The sequence below is a fragment of the Xiphophorus couchianus genome, chromosome 13, assembly GCF_001444195.1.
Source record: "Xiphophorus couchianus chromosome 13, X_couchianus-1.0, whole genome shotgun sequence".
Taxonomy (NCBI): Eukaryota; Metazoa; Chordata; class Actinopteri; order Cyprinodontiformes; family Poeciliidae; genus Xiphophorus; species Xiphophorus couchianus.
In genome coordinates, this window is record NC_040240.1 from 30,293,085 (window position 1) to 30,317,622 (window position 24,538).

The 24,538-nt window shown below is 40.9% G+C and overlaps 1 protein-coding gene across 1 annotated transcript in view; it reads left to right on the top strand.

The window, feature by feature from the left end:
• The window catches only part of fam135b (family with sequence similarity 135 member B), a 67,401-nt gene extending 59,298 nt beyond the window's left edge, over positions 1 to 8,103 (top strand). The window contains exons 18-20 of the mRNA XM_028036731.1: positions 848 to 958; positions 1,569 to 1,682; positions 3,118 to 8,103. Coding sequence (XP_027892532.1) covers positions 848 to 958; positions 1,569 to 1,682; positions 3,118 to 3,323 — 431 coding nt within the window. The 3' untranslated portion in view covers positions 3,324 to 8,103. The remainder of the gene's footprint in view (positions 1 to 847; positions 959 to 1,568; positions 1,683 to 3,117) is intronic.
• Positions 8,104 to 24,538: the final 16,435 nt, after the last annotated feature.

Below are 24,538 nucleotides of genomic sequence, written 5' to 3' on the forward strand. Positions count from 1 at the left end.
AAAAACAACAAAAAAATACAAGGTTTCATAAATTCATTCATTGTCACAATAAATGGATGGTATTGCAATCGTCATGGTAATACCATAATGGCTTTGGCCTGATTGGACGCAGTATTGATCGTATTTATCCGGTTGGGTGAACTCTGACTGCTTAGGATGTTCAAACCTGACATGTTTGTTAAGCAGGTGAGAGAACGGTAGAGATTTGTTTTACTGGAAAAAACAACAGTTTGAACAGTATGGGTTAATTGAAACATCACAATTTTTAGCAACGGAATCACATTTAAAAACGTATATTTTCCAGACCGGACAGCTCTGATGCTTGGATACAAACCGTTTTTGGCTTTTCCAAGTTTCTGAATAAATTTGGTTCACATTGAGCTGAATTTAATCTATTCCAGGAAAAAAAAAAAAGAACTTTTATTTCCCGGTACCATTGGCACATTGGTACCAATGGGAAAGTACCAATGTATATGCATTGGTACATTGGTACATTGCACATACCAATGTTTCTCTATTTGTTTATTTTTTTATATATATATTTGCTACTAAAACTGTCACTATGTTCTGACAGTATCATCATCATGAAACATGTAATCTGTAAAAAATCCCCAAAAAATCTGAGATCCTCAGCCTCCAACCTGTGGTCAGAAACAACCAATCAGAGCCAGGGGGAGGGTCTTAGCGCTGTCAATCATGCTCATGTACACATAAAATGGAAATCCCTACATATTGCGTAAGTTTGACATTGTCATATCTAAAATTGCAAAAATGATTTTCCCCCAACTCTTTCTCTCTTTCTGTGTGGGCGGGTGTGTGTGTGTGTGTGTGTGTGTGTGTTTCTTAGGTCTGTGGTTAATGCAGAAGCTGAAGAAGTCGGGATCCTTGCTGCAGCTCACTTTCAGAGATCATGTCGATCCGCGGAAAACCTTCCTCTACCTCCTGAGTCAGAAACCAGGTACAACGTGAACAAAGGCAGCGAGCCGACAGCCTCGCTTTACAGGCTGCGACTTGAAAGGCCCTCTGTTCAAATATTCATTGGGGGGGGAAAGTTGTCATCTCGTCTTTTTTGTTTGTCAAATTTCTGTGTGTCAGCTCGGTCACACATACACGCACGCCCGAAAACCCTCCACCAGCAAACTGAGAGGCCTCCCTACTGTGAGCGCGGAACAAAGCAGCCGTTTGTCACACAGGCATGAAGAAGATGAGCCTGAAACACTGAACCCCCCTCCACTCCACTCCACTCCACTCCACTCCACTCTCTTTCACTTTTCCACTAGAGCTGCAGCAGGCTGACAAAATGATCCAAAACCCTGTCATTGGTAACTCAGCAGTGAACTCTCTTAAAAGCACGCCAACAGGAGACCAAAGGAAAAAAAAAACCCAACAACACACAGCTTTATCATATCAAGCCTGTCATTGTGTTTGATGATTGTACTCTGTGTTTTACAACTGATTTCTTCCCCTTCCTCCATCTCCTGCCTCTCTTTCTCTCAAACAAGCAGCAGTCTCATTCGGTTTGTTCTGTTTTCGGTCTTTTGTTGGTTTGTTTTTTGGTGGGCTTTTAGGGCTGCAGTACTTCAAGAATGTGGTGTTGGTGGCGTCTCCGCAGGACCGATACGTTCCGTTCCACTCAGCCAGGATAGAGATGTGCACGACTGCCCTGAAAGACAGGACCACAGGTCAGGAGTGTAGATTTTGGGGGATTCCAAAAAACTTGGAATTATCAAAGGTTGTGTCTTTTATGATATTCTGCAGCTCAGTGGTGGATGCTGACATTTTGAGGTCAGGTCCTCAAGTGGAACAGAAGGGCACCTTTGGAACAGCAGAGGGAAAATTACAAATGTGTTGTCATTTTGTCTAATTTTGCTAACATAGGGTTATAAATCCAGAATTTTATCTTGGGCCAAACACTATAAACTAAAAAAAAAAAAATCAAAAGGAAATGTCTGAAGAAGACACTGAGTGCAACTTCCTTCTTCACGAAATAAAAACAAAAATGGAGTGGCGTCAAATCTTCGTGCTTTTAGGGTCTCTCTTTAGTCTTTGGTGAAAGACCATGAGCCGTTTCTCCCACTGGCACCAGACATGCAAAAAAAAAAAAATCAGCCTGTTGTCCCGGGTTCTCGGCTGTGACAAACAATTGCTTCCCGGAGGCTTGGACCTTGTTGATGGTTTAAATTTGACCCAATCCCTGGTGTTTGTCCGTACCGTATGTAATGAACCAGTTCAACGCTACGAAGCATTGAACTGGTTCATTACTGGAAAATTACCGGTGCTTACCGGAAATTGAACAATTTTCTCGTTACGTCCTCCCCTGCAGAGAGAAGTGCTGAGCCGAACCAGTCGGTTGATAATGTTAATGTTGGAGGTGTGGCCAACACGGCTTCCTTCACTTCCTCCACTGCCATCACAAAACCTACAGACAGAAAACAGAAAATCCACTTCATCGTTCACAGCTTCTTTCTATTCTCTGATTGGCCCAGTAGACATTTTACCAGAAGGGGTGTGGCGGTTGTGCAGGGGTAAAGCTGACCCATGTGTGGAGACCTTTGTCCTCAACGCGGCTGTCACTGGTTCGCATCCTGACCTGATGACCTTTGCTGCATGTCTCCCCCCTCTCACAACCCACTTTTGTGTCTCACAACTGTGGAGCTCTATAAAAAAGAAAAGAAAAAAAATTCTACTGGAGGAATTCAAGTCAAAGAGAGACTGAGACTAAGACTGAGCTGCAAGCGAGATATGAAGACAGTGGAAAAGCACATGAAGGCCCTGGCCAGGCTAGACACAAATGTTATCCAGAATGCTTCCTGCTTTCACATATGCATTCAAAACTCACCAGAGTTCATTTCAGTCAAACCAACACTCAGGTTTTTTCAGACTAGAATTAGCTTTTCTTGCTCTGTATCACACTTCGATTTCACATTCACACCTCCCTAAACGAACCAGACTCTCTAGACAAACAAACTAGAATGTGTTAACTGGACTGGTGTGATTTACTTTTCACAACCAAAAAAATACCATTAAGTCCATAACACACTTTTTTTTTTTTTTTTTAAGACAATCTCTTAGTCTTTCATACTGTCTCACTGTATCTTCCCTCATTTTGTCCTGAAGGGCCCGTTTACACCGAGATGATCAACAACCTCCTGCAGCCAGTGGTGGAGGCCACGGAGTGCCGCCTGATCCGGCAGAACGTGTTCCACGCTCTGCCAAACACGGCCAACACCCTGATCGGCCGCGCTGCCCACATCGCCGTCCTGGACTCTGAGCTCTTCCTGGAGAAGTTCTTCCTGGTGGCGGGGCTCAACTACTTCAAATAGAGGCAGTGCAGCCACAGCTCACCAGAACCGAGTGGAGAGTCTAAGTTTTCTCATTACTCTGTACAGTTCATGTTACGAATGTAAAAAAAAAAAAAAAGTTAGCTCTGTAAATCCTACCTTTTAGGCTTGTTAGCCATCGTCCTGACAGAATTAGTGTCATGACTGTTCCTGTTGAAAACTCAGATGAGTGTGATTTGTAGCTTACCCAACACGAAACATCTGAGGGCGATGAAGAGAGAAACGGAGGATGTTTTGTCTGCCTTATGAGTACGCTCTCAGCCAGAAACACAAGCAGAAGCTGACGGTGTTCCCTGCTTTCCCTTTAGACCTCATTTAGAACATTCTGCGTTTGCTGGTTGATGAAATCTTTCTGTAGGAGTCACACCGATGTTATTCTTCACACCGTCTGTAGAACCAATGCAATAGATGTGCGGCATTTAACCCTATGATTGTACATGGAGTATATTGTTGTACAGGAAACAGCTCTTCCTTTATACAAAAGAGATATATTGTTTAAGATGATTTATTTTTACGTATCTACGGTGTAAGTAGTTCTTCTAAATGTGAACTTCTGTGTCTTTGTGTGAACTCCACTGACGTTGTCCCATGTGGGGAGAGGTGGAACGGGGTGTAGCTGAAAATTGACTTCATTCATATCCATTTAGCTCAGTTGTCTAAATATTAAGCGAAAAGTGAATTATTTTATATTTCTAAAGACTTTTTGCATTTTCTAATCAGCAAATTGATCAAAACCCACACCAGCCAACAAAACCACTGAAAACACTAAGCACTAATAACAAAGTACTAGCAACCTTTCTCGAAGTCACATTTATAAATAGCTGCACATTTAAAAATGTTTAAAACAAAATTACAGAGGAGTAAAATAATACAAAGTTTCCAGGTTTGGCTGGATGATGACGTCCTTGCTTAGCGACATAATCATTTAGCGACGGTGTGCAGGTGTTACACTCAACATTTTAGAAACAAAGGCCCCAAAAAGTTTTGGGTAACACAAACAAAAGAACCTGAACTTGATCTGTTTTTGGATAAGCTTGGAGTATTTTTTTTTTTTTTTTACTAAATTTTTGCACTTCCTCAAAGTAAGTGAAGCATCCAGTAAATGCAGGGACTTCATTTTTCTCCAGGATATTTCTGAGTCTATCCAGAGATGAAAGAAAGTCTTTTACAATATGGGATTTATGCTTCTTAAACACCATCCATATTAAGTGACTTTGTCTTTCTATAGCTCTGGTCCGATGACGACAACTTCAGACAGATTAATCTAAAAGCAGGTGGTGAAAATAATTCAGGCTTTTACATCATGAGGATATGCCTGGAATCCATCTGGTTGGATTAATCAGGATTTATAGATATGTATAGCTGAGTATCGTCAGCATAACGATGGGACCTTATCCCATGTTGTGATACTTTTACCATGTGGATTATTTATATGTGCAAGTGATCCAAACTCTAAACTCTGTGGTACTCCATCCTGGTGCATGTGGACGGTTTGTCATCGACATGAACAAACTGAAGCTTATAACACAGATTAAATGCATCCATCAGATTACTTCAAGAATTCTGGATGAGAAAAAAAAACATTAGATATAGGAAGGTAATACATGAAGGAGTATTAAATCTGAACAGCCTGCATTCTAGAGGTATTTTAGTTATGTGTTACTGTACAACTCCAACAACAGGTGTTGACCTCAGAAGTGTGACTTTTAGGCTGTTTTGAAAGCGTAACATTTTGCAATAAATGTTCCCTCTGTGTTTATATTAAACAATGAATATGCTTGTAAAAACAAACCAGCTTTCAGATTCTACCCTGCAGCTTTGGGTTTAGCTTGTATCACTTGCTTTTTGTACAGAAACCTACACCAACAACAGAACATTCCCTGTAGTCATAGGGCAAGAAGTCTAGAAACACGAAATAAACACAATAAAAGGCTAGGTACAACCCAAGTGTCAGGACATACCATTAGAGTCCAATGCTACTGGCACCCACTAGTGTTACTTGTTAGCCCAGAAAGTGTTTTCATGTCTCGTAAAATTCTAAATGATTAAATTTTTCCGACCAGCCAATATGTGATCTTTAGCTAGATTCAATGACAACATATTGGGGTCACTGTGGATAAAAAAAACTCAGAAATTTGGAAGACAATTTCAGACATTTTCTAAAAAAAAAAAAGAATTGGATGTTCAAAAGCCTAAAACTTTATACGTTTGGAAATATTTGACTTTTTAAACTCAAATATTTCCTTTTTTTTTTTTCTAAAAATTTTATTTTATTTTTTTTGTAAATTATTTTTTTGCCCTAATATGGCGCCATAAGATTCACTATGATCAACATGCTGGCGGCTTCACTTAAAAACCAAAAATCTGAAAAACTTTTGACAGTTTTTCGGTTTGGTTCTGAAATACTTTTATCAAAAATATGCTGCTTTGTGCATTTACTTTCCCAGTATTTATCTAAATGATTTTGTCCATCTGGTAGCTACTGAGGCTCGGTCAGACAGTTGAGCTGATTATTTAGTCCAATTATTTGTGGAAGCATGACTACCCCAAGCTATGAGATCAACCTATTGTGAAGGATCTCTATTAGTTATGAGACAAACAGTAAACAGGCTCACTAATATAATCAAGCTTATATAATGAGAGACAGAAACATGACAAATTACTACAACACTGTGGTCTAATAGCCATAGTTTTCCTAATGAGCCATTTTTTAATGTCTCGATTAAAATCCTCCTTTGACAGCCACAGATTTTTAATAAGGGTAGATTAGCATTTCAGTGCTGTCATTTTTCAGGAAATTTAAATGATTTTGAATGAACTGCCACGATTTACCTCCGTTGTTTTCGAAATCATCATGATGCGTATCAAAATGTCATCAGCATAATGAGAGATATTTTTTTTTATTTCTTTGCTACATGCACACTGCATGATGTGGTTTTCAAGGGGTTTTGTGAAAACTCCCGTCCATCTTGTTGCGTTTACATTTTCCGAAATTGGAAACGTTTCCTTAGGCATTTCATATCCAGCAGCGCTGCGTGACATGGATCTGCTGCCTAATGTATTTCTGTACATACAGAGAGCTATATTTTAACCTTTGCACTGGTTTGTTGGCAATTGCACTTTAGTGACAACCTTGAATCAACCTCTACTAGCTTACAAAAATACAAACAGCTTTTTGTGTGTGTGGTTACTGTTAGAAAATTGCACTTGCTTCTTTTGGTCTGAAGGTCGTGTCGTGGGCTTATTGTGAGAGGTAAAGTCTGGTCTCATCTGTTCGGCCGTCGTCTCGTTATCAAAATGTTCACTGTCTTGCAGAACAACTGATAACTTGACAGAGTGTTTTTTTTTTGTTGGGGAAGCTGTTACATTGTAAGCAGTGATGGTCACTAGCTGTGTTTCCATTACAAATGTGCACAAATCTGTGTCTATAATAATGTCAAAAAAACACAATTCCACAATTGGCGTTTCCATTAAATAATAAATGAAATCAAAATCACACGTGTTCACATGACAAGTTTTCAAAAATCTTGGCTGCGACAGATGTAAACATTTACATGAGATGTACTCATAATCCAGCGCTCGTCATCGATCAGCCAATCAGAGGAGACGTCTTATTCAGGTGCTGGAGCAACAAACCCCGCCTACTTGGGAGTGGGTATGTGTGAGGCGTTTTGGGGAAATTGTAGTCGGCATGTTGCAGAATGACACGGATGTCTGAAAAAAACAAAAGTTAAGCATCATCCTCCTCCTCTGTTCTGTCATTATCTTTGTAACATCTGGTTGTTGATCACGTGACTCGTGTGACCCGAAACATTTTGATACAACAGAAAAAAACCACCTGATCTTAGCGCAAAAACTTATTGAGGAACACAAGTTCTTCTGAATTGCCATGTTTCTATTAAGCAAATTTATTTGCGTAATTCCAATTTGAGCAATTTTACGGTCAATGGAAACGCAGCTGGTCACATGGCCGTAGTTTTGAAGCAAAGACTGTCTTCAAAACGCCACAATGCAAAGCTGCCACGCCTCATTTTGCTACTCACACACCCCGATACACACGCTTTGTCTGGATGAGGCTCGAGCCTGTGTGTGTTACAGGTCCCCCATGTTTGGCCACTAAGAATAAATGCAGAGAAAAAAAGGGTTGAGTGTGCCCTTCAAAGTTAGCTACAAAACGGTTTCCTGCTCTGTTGGAAGGGTGAATTGTCACAAGAATTACAAAATGACATTTAGATAGTTTTGAAGTCCGATCAGACAGTGGAAAACAGTGTTTGTTACGTACAGCTCAGTAGCTGTAAAAGAATGTGCTGATGTTGCTAATGGTGCATTTTGAGGGGTTCCCCAAACCCAGCTCGTACTTTTTAGTTTCTCTGTCAACATTCAGAACTATGTGACTTGAGCCTCTCTGTATTCAGTCGCCCTTTACTGGAGTGCGTGAATTATTTATGTGACAGAAGTGTTCTCTACACCGTTGCTCGGCTACCTTTCCTGTGTTTGAACTGAATGTAAAAAAGTTTGAAGTCACTTTGAGGAACTTCCATTGATTTCCTCTTACTTACATACATGTATTGTACCTTAACTAGTACTACATCTGTGCCAATATTACTGAAATACTTTTATATGTTGCTGACCATACTGTATGTACTCTGAAGTAGCTTGTGTTCTATGTATCAAATTAAAAATACTATATATATGTATATATATATCATAGTATTATCCAATGAAGTTAGAAATAAAAAGTATTCCTTTTGCATTCCGTTTATTTTTGCCTTCCTGAGTCTTCATTTAACTTCCCTTTATAACGCATGTAATTCTACAATTTTCAGCAAAATTACCACAAGTGATGGTAAATTAAAAAAATTAATCAGCCAATAATTACCTTTTAATATGTGAATGGCTACGTAACAACGTCTGAGGTCTTGTGTGGATTGTACACATCTCAGATGACTTGCTAGTGTGGCATCATGGGAAAATCAATGTTCATGTCTCTGGCAACACAGTCCAGAATACAACAGTGAGCTTATGTTTTCAATTTTTGTCATTTCATTAATGAAATAAAATTTTCTTCATTTCTCACACATATATTGCATTTCTTTAACGCCTTGAAATTGGGTCTCTGTCTCTTTAAGAAACTCCTGCTCTTCCTCAAACTCCGCCTTCAGGCAGTCATCACAACATGGCTCCTTTTCAGCAGTGCTTCTTTTGACCATATAATTGCATAAGTTGACATTTTGAAAAGAAATTCACTCGGTGAGAACATGCCAGTTTTGAAAAACTATTGTTTTTTGATAAAGTTTTGGCTTATTTTTCAAAATTACAATAGAAAATGTTTTCACAATATATAAGTCACACGATCAAATGTGACTGTCACCAACCACAAGGACGACCACCGGACATGGCATGGCTTGTTTTTTTAATGACTTATGTGAACAAACTTATTGAGTGATTTTAATTGTGTTTCATATTTGATAGGAACACCGAAATTGTAAAATTGTTTTTTTCAACATCCGCGGAATATTGACAAGATTTCACAAATGTCTGCTGCAGGAAACGCAGCTACTGAGAAGTAGCTTGTATTATGAGCTCCACAGATGCTGAAGTGTTTCCAGGTGTTTGCTAATTGCTGCTGGCTAGTCTGAAGGAGCAGGCTGGGGGGAAGGCTGCTCTGTGAGGTGAAAACTTGGAAAATTGAATACTGCAGCTCAGAGGAGGAGATGTGTCGCGAATGTTGCGCTAGATTCCACCAATGCATTTTTGCACAGCTGAATGGTTGCCATGGGAGATTATAGGATTCCTCAAACATGCATAAAAGAATCAAAGCAACACTCCAGGTAGTGTTTTGATGAGAGAATAACATAACTTGGTGTTAATTTTACATAATACGGCCCTTTTAGTTGACACAGTATGTGACTTTTCCCTGCCCTTTTCTCAGCTGTAATATTCTACTGTTGTGGGACAACAGCGACTTGTCTTTTGTGTCGTCCTTCAGTCGCCAGTCACACAAAACCTAGTGGCAGATCTCCACCGACACCCCATCTGAACTGCATCGTATTATGACTTCCATGTTCGTTATACTCGGGAGCCATAAATCCAAGCCCTCAAACAATCCATACTCAATTTGATTTCTGGGTGTTCTTTCTCATTCTGTGGCCGATTTGTCACCACATGTTGAACACACGAGCCAACCGGGGCTTGTCGGAGTCCCTCTCCTTGTGTTTTTCCTCCCGCCTTCCTTCCTTTACTTGAAATCAATGGCGCTCATTTTTTTCTACGCCCCAAACCTCCAGACATCACTTTGTCACCACCGACCTCAGCAGAGAGCTGGCTTTTATTCACTTCAAGTTAACAGCGAGTCGCTCGGTCACATCCGGTTATCGTCAAATGCAGTGAAATCCTAGCTGAAATATATGAAAAAGAAAAGCTCAGTCTTGTTTGCAGGTCAAACAAGAGTGCATCTTTGTTCTACAAGTGTCGCTCCGCTTTGGTAGGAAAAATGCATTTTGTCATTAAGTCTCTCGCTGCTGATTGAGGCGGTGTTCGTTCTTCTGTTTGCCTTGTGAGGGATGGAAACCATTAGTCCCAGAGTGATGCTCTGGGCAGGCGCCGTCAATAAGCTTGCCGCCACTGGGAGTAATTATTGCCGCCGTGAAACTGTCTGCTGCTGGAAGGTAATAGGATCTCTCATGGTCTCATTATCTCCCATGACGCAGGATTTCACACCTAAACATCGGGGAAGACAAAGGAGCTCGGAGCTGAACTTCTTTGAGTCATATCTGTCCGCGTCTGTTTAGTAGTTCCTGCAAAGGAGGGGCGAGGGGGAAGAGTGGTTTTTGTTGCAGCCATTTTTACTTTAAAAGGTGTTTCTTTGAAGCGGCGTATTCGAGTCGAGAACGCTAATGGTTTGCGCAAAGTACATGCTTTCAAAAATAAAAAAAATAAAACAAGTGTGGTGTGTTATTATGTAGAGCAGACAGCAGAGAAAAGGAGTCCTTTCAACTTCAAGCTCCAAAACAGAGTGGCCTTTGTTAGAGACGGAGAGAGAGAAAGATAGAGGAAGGTGGAAATAGGAACCAAAAGGCTTCAATAAGCGTCTGTCCAATTTCCTGTCAATCAAATACAAAGCAGACATCTAAAAATAGGCTCACTTCATTGGCACTGATGGCTCTTGCTTATATAGCACCCTTCATTTCCAGCAGAAAAAAAAATCTCTATTATGCGTTTTCAAAATTAGAACAGAACTTTTATGAAGCTAATTAACCTAATTCATTGCTTTAAAGAAGATGTATTATGCATTTTTCAGGAATATAGTAATTTGTAGCACAATCCAGTAACTATATGTTACCTTCAGATGTTGTAAAAATGCTACATATATATCAAATATGACTTTAAAGAATTTTTAGTTCCTGATTTAATGCCTTGAAATTTGGCCTGTCTCTTTAAAAGCTCTTGCTCTCTCTGAAACTCCGTCATCACAGCATGGCTCCTCTGTTAACACTTTAACAATGTTTTTACCAGCGTTGCTCTGAGAAGTAGCTGCTATAATGAGCTCAGCTGATATGCAGTGTTGATGTCAAGTGTTGCTAATTGCTGCTGGCTAGTCTGAAGGAGCTGAGAGGGGAAGTTGCATGTGAAGCTTAAGGATTTCTCAAACAGCCAAGAACAATTCAGGCAACAGTCCAGGTAATGATACATAACAGATAATACTAATGAAGGATGATGAAGAAGGATGCAACAAGAATAGATTTAGGAGTGTTTGAGCCAGTTTTGTTGCCGTACCCACAAAACATTCTTACAGTAGATGTCCCTGAGCAATTGCCCCTGTATGCTGTTTTCTTAAGACTGGTCCAGGGTGTAACAATAAAGGTCTACAAACTCATGTTAGCATAGCAGGTTTCTGTTATGCATAAATCATTTTTGCAATGAGCTGTACTGAATAAACAAGGCGTCCAGTTAATCTGTTTGAAAGTGAGGGACTCCGGTCTAAATTAGAAGAGGAAGAAGGATGAAAACATTTCAAACTCCACTCCTCATGCATGACTTTGGCAGACTTCCTGCACTGTGATGGCACAGAACATATGGAGTCATCAGTGTCGGGACGAGATTGGCTTTTAACAAGACATTTTCAATAAATTGCAAACTGAGCTGAGAACCGAATGACGTTAGATTGTCAAAAGTTTTGCGTCAAACTTTTTGACACAGTTCCCATCAACGTTGTACGGCGTGTCCTGTGACAGTACACTGACACTCACTTTGACATTAAAAGGTTCTTCTTCCCTCCAAAAAAGACAAATTATGTAGATCATGATTGATTTGCAGCAAACTATATTCAGCTATTTCACTGTTTAATGACTTCCTTGTATGTTGGTTTAGATGCATATATATGTCTCTGTACATTTAAAGATATGAATCTGAAGAGTATGCATAGACTATACCAGAGCTTTCCCAATGTGGTCCTGGATGCACGTTGTCCATCATGTTTCAGATCAATCAATCAAATGTTATTTGTACAGCACCTTTCAGCAACAAGGCATTTCAAAGTGCTTTACATCATAAAAACACAAAAATACAAAAGTCATAGAACACACAGTCAACAACATTACATTCTGCACGTCGGACTATTGATTACTGCTTCATGTAATCAATAATCTGATGTGCAAATGCTTCCCTGCTTCAGATTGTAGTTTAGGAAAAGCCTGTTAATGAGCCATCAGTTGTCCAAAACCAAGATAAGGTCAAGCAAGTTCATTTACAAAAGCTAGAATGTGCTGGAAGAACGGCAGCTTTTCTTCTTCAGTTTAGCTGTGAGGTCATCATCTGTGAAAAGTCCAGGAAGATAAGTGGCTGGAATAAGAAACAGGAAGTGTTGCGGAAACAGGAAGCGGTGATTTACCCGGCAGAGGTGATTCCTCAGTAAATCCTCTCAAACTCCAACAATCTTGACTCCGCGGAGACGTAACGGATTAGGAGTGGAAGGTTTCTGTTTACCAGGGATTGTTTCACCCACAGGACAGTGCAGAGGTGAACACTCTACAAACGATGTCACCGAGAGCGGGCACTCTGGTAGCCGGGTCAGTTGGTTACCCTGTAACCCGGGTACTGGCCGGGTAACCATGGTCGCAAAAATCAAATGTTGAGGTTTCCCCATTGGGAGGCAGAGAGGTTGCTTTGTCCAAAAGCTCAGTGGTTCTAGTGAATGGTCCAAGTCAACAACAACAAGGGTTGACCGGAAGGAACAAATCCAGAATGTGAGGCGGTAATCAACGTCCAGGTGAAGGTGAAGGAGCAGACAGGTGGGCCGGCGGTAGAAACGGGTCAGGAAGACGATCAGGAACTCAGACCAGAACTGCAACAATGTGGAGGAAAGACCTGGTACTGAGAGACGACAGAGAAAGAATTTATATAGGCAGCAGAGAGAACAGAGACGAAGAAGGAAATATGGCAGGAGGGAAATCATGACAAGATGAGAAACACTAGACTACAATGCAATTATTAATAATATTCTTTAGGATTGAATTTAGAGTTTTTGGATATTATCACAAGATATCAAAGTAAACAAGACATAAAATAAAAGCTGATTTTTATCTGACATATCAGAATCAGATTCACTTTATTGTCCTTGGCAGTGAACAAGTTTACAGGTTAGGAAATTGCTTTGATATAATGGTGCGGAAATAAAGAAATAAAACTAAGAAAACACAAACAAAGGAGGAAAATATGCAATATGTATACACATGCAGGTGGTTCAAGTCAGACTTGTTCATGAGTCAAATGACGTGCATCCACATCACAATCATAAACGACCTTGTTTTGGTCTAATACAGCAAATCAAAGCATAATACAGTGAAGATTGTGTTTCATGAAGCGGTAGAATATGGAAAACTTCATGTGGGATGAATATGTTTAAGGAACTGTATTCTAAACAAAAAGATTCTTTAAATCCACGTGTTTTTGTCTTTGTCCAGCAGATGGTGCTGCCACACTCTGTTCTCACGACACACACCATCCTTACTTAAAGACTCCGCAACGAGGCCATTTTGTCAATATGAGAACCCTGCAGTGCTCTTTACATTACGATTCAGCTGTTATACGGCATAATGTGCAGTGGCGAATTAATCTGATGTAAAGCTGCAGGTCAGAGGCGCCGTAACGAGAAGAGCCGTGCAGGAATAATCCACCCAAGTGTCCGGAGGTCTGCGTGGCTATTGATCTGGAGACTCTGACTGCTGAGGCAACATGTGAGGCTGCTCATGCCTCCAACACGTCAACAACACAGAACCAGGCTCCGTTTTTTTTCAAAGGAATGAAAAAAATGCAGGACATTTGTTTCGTCTGCATCTCGTTGTGCGGTAGTTCCTCCAGTCATTCTCAGAAACAACCAACACGTGAAGTTGATGACAATCACAAACTACGTTACGGCCAGAATCTCCTGCAGCGTCACAAGACGAAGCTCAGTCAAAACCGATTTTAAAGATGTTAAATGCAGAAACATCTGGCTCCCAGTGAAATCCCATCCTTATCTCTGTTTTTTCCAGTAAGTTCTGCTTCCTGTTGATGTCTTCCAGTTGGTCATTTTCGGGACGATACAAGTGATGCTGGTGATCATGCTGTAACATGACAAATGTCCATTTTCAACCACATGACGTTACATGTAGATGGAAGTGATAACTCACTGCAGTCTTGAGAGAAAGTGGGAAACATGGTGGGGTTACAGGTGGACAGGAAGTAACTTTATTCCTCCTTCCCTTGTTGTGTTTCATTTGTATTTCACGTGAACAAAGTAGCATGAAATTGTGAAGTGGAAAATAAATGGCTCGTGGCTTTCAAAATGCCTGAAATACTTGGGCCCTTTGTAGATTTGCCAAATCGATTCTAACCTTCAGAAGCCACTTAAAAATAAGCAACATGATGCAGTTGGAATAACAAATAGCTATTGTACAAATATCCACTGAAGTAGCTTTACATATTCTGAAAAGATTTGCATATCTCATTTCGTTCTTCTGTCCGTGTTCCGGATCCTGCCCCCCTTCACGGCCCGTATGGGTAAGTGGGTCCAGCCGATGAACTTCTTTCTGTTTGTATTGAATATTTTAATTTCTAATCCTCTAGTGGTGATACAGTCAGAACGTGGATTCCACAGTTACTCGTTTGGGCTCCCAGCAGTGTTTTTGAAAAACTCTGCCGTTTCCTGAGCGCCGCAGTGCCCTCAGCTCTTCAAAGCCTTTCGAGCAGAGAACAAGCGAGTCTTTGGGGAAATTTAAAGCCTGTTTAGCTAATTGGTATCAGAAAACGTAAAGAGTGAAGAACGTATTGCTCATTTGGCTGAACAAATGTAGCTGGGGAAGCGAAGGGCGCGCACGCGTTCGGCTCGACCCAGGCGGGAGCACGGAGAGTGGAGACTCAGCACATTACCGCAAAGCGCCGGACAGAGAGATAACGCCAGATCTGACGGAGTGGGTTTTAAAAATGTTAAGTAATCTCCGTTGTAATCCCACAAGATCTCTGCATGCAAAGAAATGGTAATCCCGCGTAATGATAGATGATCCTGGCAGAGGTCCACTCTATCACGGACGGGAGAAGCTGTGAAGCAAAGGTGAAGGGAAAAGAATGTCAGTGCTTTCCGAAGAAGTCATTTTGACTTTCGCCCTTCAACTTTAAATGTGCTGCACTAGCAAAAAGCGCAAACATGCTGAAGCAAGAGAGACTTCTTGATATGTTCCCAATCCATCTCATTTTTAACTACAGATTAACCTTGATCCCCCGTATCTCAGGATTATCCACTCACTGACAAGTGCATATGGTGTGCTTTTCCGAAATGCATCCCAATCTGTTATCACTGCTGCATTCATTCATATTCCAGATCAGGATAAGATAAGGCATCTTTACATATGATGGTGTCTGACTGTCCTTTAGCCATCAAATCAGATGGTTTCCGTTTGCGTTTGCCATTCATCTTTAAATTTCTGTCTGGCTGTTTGGTTAGAAAGACATTGGAGTAAGGAGCAGTATGATCCTTGGGTATGATGACAGAAGAGATGGTTTGACGTCCTGTTTCTCTCTCTGCTCTTTGGTCCTGCTCTCCATCCATAAACATCCTAAAGTCACAAAGTAAGAGCAAAATATTCGGCCAAACATTTGGAACCCCACAAATGTTTGGCCGACATTTGTGGAACGTGTCAAGTGCAACGTTTGGTACAGAGGGAATCGTTGTGGCTTGAGGTCGTTTTCCAGGCAGTAGACTTGGCAAAGGACGTCTTTATGCCACAGCCTGTCCAAAGACTCTGGAGGCTTTCATGCCAATAAGTTTTGAGGGAGCAGTTTTAGGGATGGGCCCATGCGGTTGTAAAATGACTGTAACACAATGTACGTAGCAAGGTCCATAAAGATATGCATGAGCAAATTTGGTAAGGAAGAATTTACCTTCCCCGCAGAGAGTCCTGACCTCTTTGGGCAGAGGAAGTTTCCACTGCTTGCTACATCCGTCGCTGTCCACACAAATATGATTCCTGTAAACAGATCTGAACTTGTTACAGCTCCAAACAGGGACATTTACCCCGATAGATTATGAGAAGAACTTAACTCAAGTTCATACAAAATAATAAAAAAATATATAGAATACTGGGACAATTGTGTTGCATAGATTGACTGCAAGCCTTTGTTTCTTGTCATTTTGATGATTGTAGCTTATGAATAGCAAAAATCCAAAACTCAGGGTCTTGGAAAATGAGAACAGAGTGAAAGATGCAGAATCCATGTTGCTTGGTGTCCAGTGTGTGAATTTTCCACAGTCAGTGGTGATTTGTGGTGCCATGTCTGTCGTGATTCTTGTTCCTTCAGGTTTTGGTTTGTGGTTTTTGCTATGTGACAAAGTAAAGCTGTGATACCTGCTGCACATTTAGACTAAGAAGGTAAAATGCTTTAGTTATAAATGTATAAATAGCCTGGTTTAAATAGCCTTTCTTCTTCATGAGTGGTGCTGGGGAAGTCAAAGTAAATGCACCTTTCTAGGAATCCCTGCGCCTCGCAGGCAGCAGCATCCTTTCCCTTCAGGACAATGAATTTCTTTGGAAACCCTTGAAATAGTTTGGCAAACACGACTTCCAGCCCGAGGCGCCGAGTCACCTTTAAACTCTCCGTCTCATCCACACACCTCATCAAAACCCCCGAAGCATCTGGCGTTACTGCCCGGTGCCAGATATGGCATGAAATCCATAAAGGTAGTGCGTGTGTCAGTAGATCAGGTCTGCTCCACCTGCAAACAACGAAAGCACAAGTCATGATCATGAGGCGTCAGTCGATTCATTGGTTCAGAAGAATTCATAATAATGCAAGGAAGACAAGAGAGAAGAGGAGGAGATTTGAATTTCAAAGGTATGAACAAACACAACGTAGGACTGTTTTCTTTGAGGGCTGTGTTACAGGATGAGGATAACAAATAAGTGAAACTTATCTCAGAGTTCAAACTTGTCTTTAGCTGAAAAAGATCATGTATGACTGAAGATTAAAATGAAAATGCCAAAGATTTTACCCTCTAATGTTGCTTCTGAGACCAGAAGCAACATTAGAAGGGCCCAGTCCGTCACAGGGCCAAACGTTAAGTGTAACCCGACTGTATCTGCTTACCGAATCACATCGTCTCTGGCCCGGCATACTTAGTACAGCACTTTCCGTGGTGCTGCATCCTGTGCTGCACATTTTTTTCTTAAAGGGCCGGTATTGAGTATAATCGATGTTTTTGAGCTTTACATCATGGTATGACGTTATTCCCACATCAAAATGCATGTTTAAAAAAATCCTTACATCTCCTGTGGCAACCTCACAGAACACCACTCCCCCACTGCACTCAGCTCCTTCAGACTAGCCAGGAGCAATTAGCAAACGCCTGCTGAGCTCAATATAGGAGCTACTTCTCAGTGAAACGCTGGTAAAAATGTTGTTAAATGGTTAATGGAGGAGCCGTGTTGTGACTTCCTGAAGGCAGAGGTTAAGAAAAAGCAGGAGTTTCTTAAAGAGACAGAGGTCCAATTTCAAGACATTAAATTGCAAAGTAAAATTTTTTAAGTCATATTTTACATATAGAACATTATTATAAAAACTTAAGGTGACATAGTTACTTGATATTTTTTTATAAAATGATAGTATATGCCTGGAAAATACATGATACTGCCCCTTTAATACCGTACTCGTGTCTGTGTGTGCTGACTTGTTGCTGCGATCGGATTTTGAGCGCGAGGAACACGATGGATGGATCACAGGACATCTTAAAAACATTTTTATGAAGATTTTAATTCTCTCTCTAGATTTGGTTTCAGACCAATCAGAGATCACAGGTAGACTGTTGGATTGAGAGACAAATCAGACGGGTGAGCAGAAGTTCTCCTGGTGCTTCAGGGCCGACAGCTGCAACAACAGGACACAGGACACAGACTCGCTCATCTTTATTTATGCTTTCAACATCAATCTGCAAATATTTAGTTTAGCATGTGCAGGTAAATATCTAATCATTGAAGCCTAATTCAAAGTTAATTAGCAGATTAGTAGCTGAAGGTCATCCTCTGAAGAGTTCGCCCGCCTTGCAGTCTCATTAATGAGGAAGAGGAGCAACTGGGACCCATCAATTCTAAACATGTAGTCTCCCAAGACGGTACAGTTAATTGGCGACTTGATTAAATTTTAGAATTGAATTGAGGAGTTGGCTATTCACCCTTCTCATTTAGCGAAGACGTAGTTTTCTCTGTTGCAGACTGCGAGGGAGAAGAAGCCTGTTAATGAAAATAAAGAAGTAATATGATTCTGAGCTCATTTTTAAAAGCCACCGAGCCGTTTCATCGATGGCCCATGTGGAGTAAGGGTAGAAACTGAAAACGGTGCAACGCCTCCGGACTGAGAGGAGAACTGTTGAATTCTGTGTCCATTTCCAGAGGGAAATGCCTTACTGAGCCATCAAATTGAAATATTGGGTCAAAATGTAGATGTTATTTTTCGTTTGTGGAAACATGAGGCCAGAGTTTGTTTCCATGCAGACATCCAGCCTGGATTCCAGCATGGACAGAGTAGCAGGCATCTTCCATGAATGCAAAAAAGAGGAAAGACATGATGGTGGCGTTCCGCTGCATCGGCCTGTAGAGCCCACGCCTCGTTGAACCCCCTCACAGAGCGCAGCGACTCGCCGAAATCTGGTGTAAGTCCAGTCTGACAGGGAGCGGGTACGGCAGCCTGCAGCGACCACTCCCAGCTTCATTATGCATAGCCACGTGAGATAGCGCGGAGTGAGAGAACAGCAGAGGATGAAAGTGAAAACTGTTAGGCAGGTCAGAAAAGTGATCCAGAGTGTTCGTGAAAATTTCAACACAGGACGCCAAACGCTGACGTTGGTTTTGGTTGGAAATGGTTTTAATAAAAAGGAGCTGCGAGGCTTTCTGACTGACGGGATTACATTTTAATGTCAACCAGAGCAAAACAAAGTACGGGAAATAAAAGTGTTCATCTTGGAAGATTGAGTCAGGATTCAGCAGAGCCTGGAACATGGTGGGCAGTAGTCTTGCCAGCACTTTCCTATGCATCTCCTGCTAGTGCTTTATCTAGGATTTCTTCCATTGACTTGGATTCCTCTGGTAGCATTTCTACCAATCAGGGTACGGGAACAGAAGTTGTGAACGACGATGCAAATTTTCTGCGTCATTTTACAATTGTAGTTTCTCTGTTGTTTTAGCAATGGCAGCGGAGGAAGTGAAGGAAGTTGTTCAGTCTGTTTTGGCCACGCCTCCAAATATTGAACTAACATTAACAGCCGACTGGTTTGGCTTGGATCTTCTCTCTTCGCAGTGAAGGGCGGTTGTTCACGCCGCAGGCCATTTCCGAAAAACTTCCTAACATCAAAGGTCATGGGCAAACGTTAGCAGTTGGATAAAATTTTAAACTTCAACAATAGCCGATGGCCCAGAGCGTCTGGACAAAGTGAAGTGTAGAAAAGGGTCTGGTTTTAACCAGACCACGGGCGCAGATCAATGGAGTTGGATTTTTAAACTTTCCAGCAGTTTGAGTTTGACCACATTCTGCAAGATTTTGGAGAGAGGAACTGAAAGGAAATTAGCAGTCAACAGCATAAACACCAAGCTGAGCAGAAGGATCATCGGATTCTGATGTGAGTTCTGAAGAGTTTTGATTCAATCTGACAGATTATTTTCTTAAGGAGTGAAAATCTGAAGGCGAGTCAAGCTGGAAGTGTTTGACAATGTGTGTTCGAGGCAGTCTGCAAACTTTTGCTGCAAACTTTTGCTGCATCCAGATGCGGCTCAGCGATTTGGCCACAGCCACATAAAGAACAAAATGAAGACTGAATGTTAAAAAAAAAAAAAAAAACACGCACTGAGAAATACATGAAGTAGCAAGTGGTGCTTTGAGCTCAATGGTTCTGTTTACCAAATTTCCATTCCATTTGGTTCGGACACCGTTTTAAACGTTTTCTTTTGACGTAAACAGCTTTTACTGCGGTTTTAAAAAGCAGTAATTCATGAAGAATTTGACTGGTTCATGCTGAGCACGGCACTAACGCCCAAATGGCAATCAATAAAATCATTTGAAATGAAAAGAAAAATCTGGTTTTTGGAAGCGAGAGAAAAAATTCTCAGAATATATTGTTATATTTGAGAGTTTATACTTTTACTAAATTACTCTGGCATTGTTAGCTTTAATATTTGTTGAACACTAACCTGTGTAAAGACAAAGCAATCTACTGAATGCAAGATGCACTATTCAGCTCAGAACCTCTTAAAAAACAGGAATAAACCCAGCACCCCTTCTTTTCTTTAACCAGTTTTCATCACTGCACGCGTCTCACATCTCCAACAGCACCTCTCAGTGTTAATAGATCAACACTGAAGAAAAGGAGAGAGCATGTTTAATTAGATGTTTACCAGAGGAATATCTCCAGACATATGGATCACAACTTTGGGCTCAAACACTTTGACAACTCATCAAGGAAAGTCAGCAGAGGAAAAAACCCCCAAAACAAACTGCTTCACCTGGCGATGACATGTCAGGTAAGTCAATAAACTAAAACACATTGTTGAGGAGCAAGACAAGCTTAAACTTCGTTCATTTATATGGACTATGGAATGTTATATAATGGTGCCTATAAAAAGTATTCACTCCCCTGGATTTGATTGAACAAATCAATCATAATCAACAGAATGTGGCTTTTTGCCAAAACAAACAAACAAAAACACTTTAATGTCAAAGTGAGAACTGTTTACTCCTCCAGTAACAATGTAATGATATGGTAGAAATATTAATAGTGAGTATTTAAGCCTTTCAAAATAACTCATACATCTTGATCCTTTTTCTTTTCCTTTTAACCCTTACTAAACCTGCTAAGTTAAAGTTTTCAATAACGGCCTGTTCAGAAAACAATAAAAAGTCATACAAAAAATATCATACAGCACAAGATAAAAAACAAGATATATGTATAACAGAGAAGAGAAATAAAAATCCAACCATATTCATACTAACTAAATGCACTTCAATACATGCGATAAGTCAACAACCAGTGATTTTTATTTTTAAAAAGCCCAAATAAAATATATTCATTTCCGTCCACTGTGCCGTTATTACATGCTTTATGTTGGTATGTCTGCGACAGACTGGTGACCTGTCCAGGGTGACCCCGCCTCTCGCCCGGAACGTAGCTGGAGATGGACACCAGCACCTCCTGACCCCATTAGGGACAAAGGGTGAACAGAACATGGATGGATGTTGGTATGTTATGCAAAATCCTGATAAATTTTTTTTTTAGATTTCTGCTTATGATATCATAGAAAAAGCAAAAAAGCTGGATGTGGACTTTTCTAAAAAGTTCCTAACATCAAACGTCCTGGGCAAACTAAGGCTACATTTGCCCCTTAGCAGGCTAAATTTGCCTGCTAAGGGGCAAATTTAGCTTGTTCTATCTGCAGTTAGATAGAAAGCAGTTCTATCTATATCTATAGAAAAATAACGGAGGGGTAAGTTTTCCTTAAAAAACTCAGACATTTTTAGATTAATCTAAAAAAAACTGGAAGAAAATGTGAAAATGTCAGAGATTGAATATTTGCTAGAAAAACGTTTCTGTATTTTTTTTAGCGTTTCTAGAAAATCTCTGTTTTTTGTCAGAATTGTACTCCTCTTTCTTTCTACCTACATCGGCCCTAATATGCCACCATACTTCTGATTGGACCATTATGCAGCAGAATATTGTTTGGACTCCACTTGTCTTCCAAGCTGCTAGTTCTTGTAGCTTAAATAAATGTCGCCTTGTATGGTTATTTTAAGGTTACATTCCTCTCATTAGCAACTGCACAAACCGTAGAATTAACTTCTCATTAAAATCAAATTCTTCAAAATTTAATTAAGAAAAAATCATTAAAACCTCTCTTTCTGGTTCATCTACATTAAAGTTGGTGAGAAGCAGCTCGTGAGTGAAATGTGGGGTTTGTCTCAAAGGTCTACAGCTTTGAGACAAACCCAGCTGTAAACAAAACTCCTGTTATTTTGTTAAAAATGATTATTTATCTGAGGGAGAAAAAAGCCCATGTTTCTCCTCTGTGCCTTTTAATTACGCTCCCTAGGACCCGATGAATTTAAAGAAGCAAATAATGATATGATTCTTTTATTATGATTCATCGACTTTGCCTTTTGCTTCCTGTTTGAGCTGGAGAGAGAGCCCCAAGTCATCAACTCTCATTAAGTAATGAATAGTGATTGGTATGAAATTACTTCACCCCACCCGGCTGCCTGTCCATTAGTCCATTAATCAACAGCATATGACTGCCAGGCTGCACAAAATCCTCCCGCAAACAGATCTCCATCACCCTCCATACCTAGCCCTCCCCTACAATAAAATCCCCTCGTTTGCATAATGAGGGCCAAAGGAGGGCAATGTTTGCCCAGAATCAAAATGCATTTATGCACAGGAAGTCGTCCAGTAGCTGTCGCTTAATTCACACCTGCTCTTTCCTGTAATCAAAGCCAGGGTTTCAGGTGGAGGCGCGGGCAGTGCTGCAATTTCTCCCGGGGGCTGGGAGTCTATGAACTGACATCAGAGGGATATTTATCATTCAGGGAGCTTAAGGAGCCTGCAGAAGAAGAAGAAGAAGAGAATCAGTCACGGTAACCTTGGCCGTCACACAACGGAGCTGGGGGTGGGGTTGTGTTGGCTCAGGTGTTTGGCGATCAGAAGGTCAGTGTGTGAATACTCAGTTCCTCCGTCTGTCAATACGTCCTTGGGCAGGACACCGAACATGGCTGAAAAGACTGCGGCTGGGTTGTGCCTGCAGAGAAAATGAGCAGCATAAAGAAAAATCTAATCTCTAGAAAACCGAACTCGAGTTGAGAGCAACAATGCCTTGTTTATCTATACATCAAAGTCTGCTGCAAGTAAAAACCGCCACATGCACATGATGTTTTTCATGTTACATCACAGCAATGACGTTAACACTACATCAGACTGCAGTGTAATAGTTGGACTTCTGTCGCCTGTTGGTTCAGTTGTTGCCTTTAGGTCCCAACGTACTTCATCAGAAGTGCAGAAATCGACTCTCCTTGACGTGGAGGCGGGATGAAAATGACATGATTTTGTTCACAGAGAGGCAGCTGCCTCTGATATCGATGGGAGAAGCATCGATATCACAACCAGGTCAAACGAGCTCTGTGCGAAGTGTTGTGTGATTGGCCAGAAGTTAGTTGTCGTGTTTTATGTGGAAATGAGGTTAGACAGTAATGTTGATACTTCTCTTCAGCTAGTCCACTTCCACTATTCTGCTTTATGCAGGAGACCTGGATACTTCTTATTTGATGCAGTGATAAAATGATGAAATATATATATTTTGTCTGCATTCGTCAGCGACTGGAAAATGGCTAAAAACTCCTGGGTGGAAATTGTAACGTTGTCACAGAAGAGCGCAGAAATGTGTGGCACTACCTACCTGATCGTCTCCTAAAAGCAAAACTGAGGATGCAGGGAGGGAGGAGGAAACCCAGCAGGTAGCGGCATGAAATATACTGAAGTGGGAGGGGTTACCCCAGGTGATCTGGGATGACTGAAACCACATGACTGGCTTTGGATGAAGTATGTTGGGGCCTTCAAGCAGAGGAATTCAACTGGCTTGTGGTCGAAGAGGCAAATCTTAAAGCATCAATGCATTACGACAACGGAAAGGAGCTTTTAACAGAAAGAAAGCTCCAACAGAACCCAGCTGGGTATGAGCTGCCATCTGCCCGGACCGACGAGTGATGGATGATCCGTAAGTCTGGGTGGCTCCTTGTGTAAATGTTCTGTTATGTACGGTTGTTTATTTCATTAGTGTGCCACTCAAAACCAAAAACCGTAGTTGCTAATCCTGATTAGCATGTAGCTGAGACATTTATGCATAGCACTTCCTAGAGGTCACCCATCCATCAAGTTCCGTCTTCAGAGTTTTCTTAATTACTCAGAGACTTTCAGTGCGTCGTATGTTGTTCTGCCACAAAACTGTCTTCATCTAGAGCTGGACTGTGACAAAAAGTTGGCCCAGACATTTTTGGTCTTATTCAAGTCTTCAGTCTTTGACTGGGCTATGTCTATATATATATATATATATATATAAAACACCTGGCTTTGCTTTGATCTAAACCATTTTGTTACAAGTCTGGTTCTTTTTTTCTGTTGAGAGGAGATGTGAATGCATAATCGCGGGGAGGGGATTTTATTATAATAAAAAAAGGGGGGGTCAGAAAGTCTTTGGGAACCACTGGCATCATCAAACTCAGATCTGCTTGATTTGGTTAAAGTGAATGCGGAGGGGACTAAGAACCACTCCACAAGCAGCAGACAGACAATAGCGCAGGGCATTCTGGGTAAATATAACCAAAACAAATGCCTGTGTCTAATGCAAAAGGGAAAAAAACTTGTGGTCTTATCAATGACAAGAGAAATCCTACAACCGCAAAAATCTCACGCCACTCCATTGTTGTTTACATTACATAATTAAGGAAGTTTATCTCAGTGTCTTCTTCAGAGGTTTTCGTGTCGTTTCCTTTAGCAGTTCTTCCACAGACGAGGGGGTAAACAAGCTTTTCAAAGGGGTTGGTTCAGTTGACAGTGCAACGTAAGCAGTCCAGTTGAAAATATAACAAATGCTGCAACTTTGGTCCCCAATTGAACCGACTCTACCAGACTCTATGTG